Source organism: Sinocyclocheilus grahami, unplaced genomic scaffold (genome assembly GCF_001515645.1).
Source record: "Sinocyclocheilus grahami isolate Dianchi unplaced genomic scaffold, SAMN03320097.WGS_v1.1 scaffold146.1, whole genome shotgun sequence".
Classification (NCBI taxonomy): domain Eukaryota; kingdom Metazoa; phylum Chordata; class Actinopteri; order Cypriniformes; family Cyprinidae; genus Sinocyclocheilus; species Sinocyclocheilus grahami.
The window spans coordinates 965,481-974,095 of NW_015505325.1; the positions used below are offsets into that span (position 1 = coordinate 965,481).

General features: G+C 45.2%; 1 protein-coding gene across 1 annotated transcript in view; it reads right to left on the reverse strand.

Annotated features, from left to right (window-relative positions):
- The window catches only part of LOC107591847 (cadherin EGF LAG seven-pass G-type receptor 3-like), a 45,240-nt gene extending 37,666 nt beyond the window's left edge, over positions 1-7,574 (reverse strand). Inside the window, exon 1 of the mRNA XM_016281126.1 lies at positions 2,386-7,574. Within this exon, the coding sequence (XP_016136612.1) occupies positions 2,386-7,282 (4,897 nt within the window). The 5' untranslated portion in view covers positions 7,283-7,574. The remainder of the gene's footprint in view (positions 1-2,385) is intronic.
- Positions 7,575-8,615: the final 1,041 nt, after the last annotated feature.

Consider the following 8,615-nt stretch of genomic DNA (forward strand, 5'->3'; position numbering starts at 1 on the left):
AATTTTCCATTTCTTTCATCTGAAATAATTTTCTTTTCAGCCATTCAAAGCCAAGACTTTGAACACATCATCACAGTTTTTCCTCTTTCTATTCCTCCTGTTCAATCACTTGCCTGTCATTCGCCATCCTCCATTTCTCTTTTCCACTTGAGTGTTTTGTTATCATCTCTTTCTCAATCTGTTTTCTTCTTTTTCTTCCTCTACACATTCCCAAAACCCATCCTTTCTTCTTTCTTCAATGTATCTCTCTCTATTCCTCTCTCAGACCCTTTTAATCTTTTATAATCCAGCTCACTTACCCACTATAAAGTGAACTTTATTTTAGGCTTGTTTTGCACGGGCCCCGGGGGATCATTAGAAAAAAACACAGAGTGACTGTGCATGTGTGTTTGGTGGTGCAATTCTATCTAGGAAAACATGCAAATAGCTTCTACCAGCTCACAAAAACATGAAATAAACAAATAGATCTCAGAGGTCCCTACAGTATAGGTTTTTCAGGTTTCACTACCAGACACAACAAACCTGATACATGCACATGGTCACAAATTCTCACAACAGGAGCTCACACATTTGACACGCTTTTAAACATTGAAATTACAAATCTAGCATGACCAAAACACCCCAGGTCTCAAGGGCCTCCGTTTGTGTGTTTTTGCACACACAAAAAAATAGTGAAATGCTTAGATGTTTTGCCCTTCATAGCTGAAATTAGTCACCTGGAAATATATTTCTACCCCCATCGGCCAAGAGGCACTCAACTAAAGGCACTTACACACACACGCACAAACCCATGTGTACAAAAACACAAACTTAATATATGCTCAAACAGACCGAGATGTAGGCATAAACATTGTAGATGCCTGCATGAACGAATATAAAACCATCTGATTAACCAAACACACACAAAATCTTGGGCACTGGTTTGACAGCTGATTACTGTGCTCCGTTTGTTTCCAAAGCCAGGCTACCCCTAAGGACGTCTTATTACACTCAAAGTAGAGTAGAACAGAGAGAGAGAGAGAGAGAGAGAGAGCGCATGCAAGATAAGAGGCCTGTAATCCTCTTTTAAACTACATTTACCATGTACACACACTTTCATTTTAGGATGCATGCATTATGTCTGAGACCAATACGATTTTGGCTACACTTCAAATGTATATTTTGTATATCACATCATTAAGGGAATAGCAAAATAAACTAATCACATAAATATAAGCACATCTGCCTTGCTTGGAAATAATAAGATAAAAGTGACACTGAGTTCCAAACTATGTCATCTCATCTTACAGACAATGAGCTGCGCTCACTAGAAAACTGTAACTGTTGTTTCTCTGGGTGAAGCAGAATACAAAGGAATTATTTAATAGGAAATTCCTTCAACTTAACCTTCCATTTCCCTCGGGTCATCAAAACTCTGATTAAATTGTACAATGCAGAAGAAAGCCACTCCGCTTATTTAGAAACACATATTTAGACTATTTAACCTAACAGAAAAATGTTCTGTATAAGCGAAAAAAGAAATAGACAGAAAAGCAAGGAGTCAAAATGAATGAAAAATTAAGAGCATAAGGAGGATGGAAACGGAAGTGTGCTTTCCTCAGAGGAGAGGGAGAGAATTTTACCAGAGGGAAACTGAGCTGTCTAACACTGCAGTCTTACAAACTCCCCAACCTATATTCCTCACACACACATACACACACACACACAAACTGCCAGATAAGGTAAAATCACAGAACAAAATCAGCAATATTGTTCACGTCAAGCAAGGTTTTTTCTAAGTGGTAAATAAACACAAAAAAGCCACAAAAACCTACACATCATGTTAAATTTACCATTTTAGTCACCTTGTCTGTATCACCATTTATAACCTTTTAAAAGCCACAATTACCAACACTTCCCAGCAATGCCATCAACAACATCAGCCACTGTGGCCGAACAATGCTCTCCTCAGCACTTACACTCTCTCGTGTTACCACTGAGACTCCTGTTACAGTACTGCTAATGCCAGTAGAAATCATTCCAGCATAAAGTAATTTACATTGATCACTTTACAGAGAAAAATGCAAGTCAAGGGTCAGCTTTCTCTGAAGATATCTTCTATTCTTTAAATTTTTCCTCTAACATAGACTCTCCACACTGACACATTGCCTTCAGCAATATTTCATAATAGAGCACTGCAGAAAAGAGTTAGCAAAACCAATTTGACCTGATTTGATTTCATCCTTATGACCTTAATAGCCCTTGCCCCATTTCTTCCTCCCTCCCTCCCCCTTTCCCTCACATCTTTCCCTCCCCCCTTGGCCTTACCAGTGACGGTGACAAGCATCGGGGCCACCAGTGGTCGGTTCCTTTCCCTCACATCTTTCCCTCCCCCCTTGGCCTTACCAGTGACGGTGACGAGCATCGGGGCCACCAGTGGTCGGTTGTTGTCCAGTTTCCGGCTGAGGCGGATCTCCCCACTTGTGTGGTTCAACAGCAGCAGATGCAGATCGTTCCCACGGTCTATAGTGTAGTAGAGATGATCCGAAACATCTGGGTCATGGGCTGGAACTCGTCCAATAACCCCACTTGGGAAGGTGTTGGATCGATTGGATACAAAGTTGTTAAAGATGATTTGAAAGTCTTGCATTTGGGGCCCATTATCATTCTGGTCAACCAGTCGTATGCGCACTGTGGCACGACTGACTAGTGGAGCTGATGTGGCCTGGACAACGATTACATACTCGTTCCGTGTTTCATAGTCAAGGTCAATTAAAGAAGTGAGTTCTCCTGAGAAAATGTCCATTTGGAAGATTTCTGGAATATTTCCTTCCACAATCTGATACATAATCTGAGCGTTTGGGCCCTCATCTGGATCAGTCGCTGTAATCTGAGCTACGACAGACCCAACGGCACTATTCTCCTTCACTAGAACCTCAAAATCGTCAGCAGGAAACACTGGAGCATTGTCATTGACATCCATGACACTGACTTGAATGTGTACAGGTGTACGCTGAGGCGGAACACCACGATCCACAGCAAATGCAGTCAGCTCGTAGAAGGGAACACTTTCACGGTCAAGTCTCCTGACGGTCCGGACTATTCCCGAGGTTGGTTCTATTGTGAAATCACCATCACCATCCTCTCCATTCTGGAACGTATACTGGACACGGCCATTGGCATGAGCATCACGGTCAGTAGCAGAGATCTGCAGGACACTAGTGAAAGGTGGAGCATCCTCACTGACTCCACCCTGATATCTGGGGCTCAGGAACTGAGGTGCGTTGTCATTTACATCATTAACATTGACCTCCACATAAGTGGTGTCAGATTTCTGAGGGATTCCATTGTCACGAGCAGTGATGGCAAGCGTGTAAGTCATTTGGTCTTCGTAGTCTAGTTCTGCTTGAAGTGTGATCGCTCCACTTGCAGGATCGATACGGAACTGTGGAATATTGTCCTCCAAGTAGTAAGTGATGCGGGCATTTTCTCCAACATCATCATCTGTGGCACTTATGACCACCACGGTGCTGCCAGGAGGCCGGTCCTCATTCACACTTACTGAATAATGAGCGCTCTGGAATACAGGACGGTGTGTGTTGGCATCTGTGATGTTGATGTGGACCTGACAAGTGTCGTGGAGAGTTCTGTCAGAGGCAGTGACTGTTAACACATAGCGGCGCTCCTGTTTGTAGTCCAACGGCAGTGCTAGTGAGACAAGTCCTGCGCCACTGGCTGTGCTAATGGCAAAGCGATTACGTGTGTTTCCACCAGTGATTTGATATGTGACGGCACTATTTACATCACGGTCAACTGCGGTTACGCTGACCACACTTGTTCCAACAGCTGCATCTTCATTTAGTCTGACGTAATACTCTTTTTGTAGAAATTCTGGTCGGTTATCATTAACATCCATTACTGTGATCGTAACACTAGCTGTGGCGGAAAGAGGTGGAGCACCATAATCTCGAGCTTCAACACCAAAAAAGTAGTGCTCTACTGATTCACGGTCAAGTTCTGAGCTCACCGTGACCCAACCAGTGGCAGCGTTGATAACAAATGGCGTATCTGTGCCAGTTCCTGTTAAATGGTATTCCAGGCGTGCATTGTCACCATTATCTGTATCAATAGCTTGTATGTGGAGAATGGAGTGACCGATAGGAGCGCTCTCCAGCACTGTAGCCTGGAAGGGTGTGGATACAAAGATTGGTGGATTATCGTTGACATCAGTAACCTGCACACTCACAATTCCAGTGTTGTTGGAGAGAGGTGGGCGGCCGTTGTCCTGAGCCCGCAGCCGTAGCGTGTACTCCCGTTCCGTCTCAAAGTCCAGTGGTGCTACTACCTGGATTTCTCCAGTAACACTGTCAATCGCAAACTGTCCTCGGCTGTTCCCGCTGATTATGTTGTAGTGCAGAGCAGCATTCCCATCTTTATCCTGGTCCGAGGCGCTGACCCTGAGGATTTCAGAATGTGGCCGGACATCTTCTCTAATGGCAACCACATACCGCTTTTGACTGAACTGTGGAACATTGTCGTTCTCATCCAACACAGTGATATGGACGCTAACGGTAGCAGACCGTGGGCCCGGCTCTCTCCCTTGGTCGCTTGCTTCCACCAACAATGTATAACGTTCATTTGCTTCTCTGTCAACAATACCTCGTGTCGTGATCAAGCCTGATCGGGGATCAATCTCAAACGCAGAACGTGCAACAGCTGCACTTTCTCCAATAAATCTGTAGCGTATGTTAGCATTCGCTGGCGAGTCGAGATCTGTTGCTCGCAGCTGCAGTATAGGATATCCCTCTTCCACGTTCTCTCGAATGGTCTCGCGGTACTCTGTTTGCTCAAACACAGGAGAGTGATCATTACGATCAGCCACAGTGATGGTCACCATAGTTGTTCCAGAAAGGCGTGGTGAGCCATGGTCTGTGGCAGTAACTCGGAAGTAGTGCAGGTCCATGTGTTCTCGATCCAGAACGTGTGTGGTGGTGAGAAGGCCAGTAATTGGGTCGATTTGGAAGTAATCCATGGACCTGCTGTTCATTAAAGGGGCCATGCTATAACTGAGTCTGCCTGCCTCACCAGCATCAGGGTCCTCAGCTGTCATAGTTATGACTGAGGTACCAGGAGGCTGGTTCTCAGCAACCTGAACCTGGTAGTTATACTGGGGGAAATGGGGGTGCCTATTAGCAGCTCTACGGGAGCGCCCAACAGGAGGGCCACCTGTTTGTTCTTCGATGTACTCTTGCTCCTCTCCTCTCTGAACTTCATCGCTCTCTCTTGCTTTTTGTTTTGCAGTGTACTGATCTTTATGTGTGTTTTCCACCCCATCCACACTTTCACGTTTAAGCTCATTTTGTTCAGTCCATATTCCCTCTTTGTTTTCATCACTCTCTCTGTCTGACTGAGAGGTGCCATTGACTTGACCTTTTTCTTTTTCTCTCAGTAATTTTTTCTCTTCTAACACTGCCTCTTCCTTTGTGTCTTCTGCAATCACCCACTCCATGCTTTCCTCCCTTTCTCCCTCTACAGGCTGTCTGTCACCCTCCCCCTTACCCTCCCCTTTCACCCCGCCCTCTACCTGTCCCTCCCTCCTACCGCACTCAGTCGCGGCTTCCAGCTGCTCCTCTTGCTGACTGACACCCTCAGCTTGTAATGACACCCGTTTACCGGATTTTAATTGCGGCCGCGTGGCTCCCCCATCGGCGTTTAAGCTGTCATAGTCGCCACATTCTGCACGCGCACTGGAGCAAGGATAACGTGTGCTTTCCCCTCTTATAAAGTCGCGCTCTTCGCTGTCTGGAACATTTTGGGTTTCATTTGCATTTTGATCGCCAGGACTGCTGTTGTTGTGGTGGTTATTATTACGATTTTTGGCGCAGTTGTTGTTATTGTTACCGTTCCAATCCATCAGCAACAAACTTTCAGTATAGTGGCTCGAGTAAGCGAGCTCATGCACGGAGTCTGGCGCTGTCCACTGAGCGGGTGCTGAATCTTCTCTCGCGCGCTCTGCACGCGTGTGATTGTGTGAGTCACGAAAACGTTTAGGAAAGTTTAGCTCGACTAAGAGGTAGATATGTGATGCATTATGACCCCTGGGAGAGCCAGTAGCAGATGAGTCAGAGTTGTGTACATCGCCGATATACAACTGAGCAGCGCTGATTCCAGTTGATCCATTATAATGAGCCTTTCTGTCATCAAAACGAGTCCCAGTCCTGACCCAGACAGCCTGTGGCATTAAATCCCGTGCATCAGTCCGTTCGAGTGCACAAGAAGACTTTTGTGGACTATTCCGATCAGACTTTGCATGCACAAACTCTACTTTTGAGTTGTTATTTGAAGATGTGGTGTTTGTATTTTCTATTGCCTGCCTTGCACAAACAGCGTAACGCCTCAGAGAGATGTTGAACCGGTGCCAGTTACTGCTGTGCCAGTCTGGATGCCTTTCAGAACAACCTGTGATCCGGTGTGACTCGAGATAGCTGCTTGCGTCGCTTCCAAGCCCTAGAGAGAGCTGCCACGCGCTCGGTTCTGAGCACCCGCGGGTATTCCTAATGCCTGACCCGTTCCAGCCCTCTCTGGTGAGATCGATAACATTCAGGGGTCCTGAAAGAGGACAGTCCGCTGTCGCTTTATACAATTTATTGGCGTCCGAAACCACATTAAAATAAGAATAGGCTTTTAATAACGGCCGAGTTGGTGTCTTGGCAGCGGCAAACTCCCGTTTTGGGTGACATGGGCAGTGGTTAGGCCTGGATATGCTATCCACGGTTCTACAGTTATCCAGCACGCTTTGTGCAATAACCCTGTCCAATGACTGTGGCAGCGAGCGCGTTCTAGTCCTTTGTATAGTCCTCTTTTTGCCGTACTGAACCGAAGAGGCGAGAACACGAGAAACAACGCCCTTCTCTCCGCTGCCACCGTTACTCCAAAGAGGCTGGTGATGACCGCGTCCGGTGTGCGCCGCCGGTTCTGATATCCATGCACTAGAATTCCGGTAATCCGGACTCAACGGATCTGAGGGGGGTTCCACTGCACAGGAGCGTAAGCATTGCGTTTCCCGTCCTCGCGACTGTACCGTCCGTGCAGGGTGGATCTTCCAATCGCCCCCAGCCAAAGCCCCCGTTACCGTTCCGTCGGGCAAGCTGGCGATTTGAGCGTCTCCGGGGGCTGGGTGGGTGCACAGGGAGCGGCAGAACGGCCCTGCTGCACTCCCCGGGATAACAGTGAACAAAGAGCTGAGGAGAAGGAGAAACAACAGCGGCGAAAGCGAGCCCAAGTCCAGTAGCAGTGCAGCCATTAGTCTGGTGAAATCCTTTCTCTCTCTCCCCCCTTTCTCCCCTCTCTCTGAACCGAAGTGTCTCTCTTTCTCTCTCCAAACGCCGGCTAAGGGACCAGCTCATCCACCACCGCCCGACTCCTTCCGCCGTGCTCCCCGGTCGCTCGGTGATCCCGGGAAGCTAGCATCTACTCTCGGTGTTTGGTAGAGCTCCGGTGGCAGTGGCACGAGCGCAGCATCTCTCATTCACATCCAACATGGCTCATAGCGAACCCGGTGCTACCCTCACTCCTCCCCCTCTCGCTTCTTTCTTTCTCTCCTCGCTCTCTCTCTCTCTCTCTGAGACGGGAATGGTTCGTTCCAGTGTGCGCAAGGCTGTTTCCTCACTCAGATGACGCCATGTCCACCGCTGGAGAGGTACCATGTGACAATCTATCAATATGAAAGTGAAAATTAGATATAGAACGTGGAAATGGAACATAATTTATATTAAATAAATATTCCATAAATGAATCCATACATTTTCATTCAAATGATATGTTAATACCTATGCTTTGTATCTTAAAATATAGGCCTATACTGATATCCTCCATAATAACACTTGTAACAGAAGGCTACATGAAGTATCAAATACTATAATTTGTGACTTTTACATGAACAATAACTAAGATAAAAAGATAAAACAGCATCCGTGTAACATATATGGAACTAATATAATGCAATAAACATTAAACAAATAAACAAAACAACATTAGTAGGCCTATTTTACAGAAATGTAATGTACTGCGCAGTTAAATATAGGCCTAATATAATTTCCCCAGCAATGCAAGGTAACTTTTTATTTATTAATTTTTTTTACCGTTTATTGTTTTCTGTTCTACATTAACTACAAAATATATAATCAACAAATGTCAAGCATAACCTAATTTTTACTTTTGGTGTGCAGAAAAGAACTGTATATTAAGGTCAGTTGGGGGGGGGGGATGGTAGTTCTGTGTGTAGCTGTAGCAATTGTTCACCTGTGACGTCATGTCTTATTCACTGACTGAACATCATTGTTGATCCTGGAACAACAATAATTTGTGACTTTTACATGAACAATAACTAAGATAAAAAGATAAAACAGCATCCGTGTAACATATATGGAACTAATATAATGCAATAAACATTAAACAAATAAACAAAACAACATTAGTAGGCCTATTTTACAGAAATGTAATGTACTGTGCAGTTAAATATAGGCCTAATATAATTTCCCCAGCAATGCAAGGTAACTTTTTATTTATTAATTTTTTTTACCGTTTATTGTTTTCTGTTCTACATTAACTACAAAATATATAATCAACAAATGTCA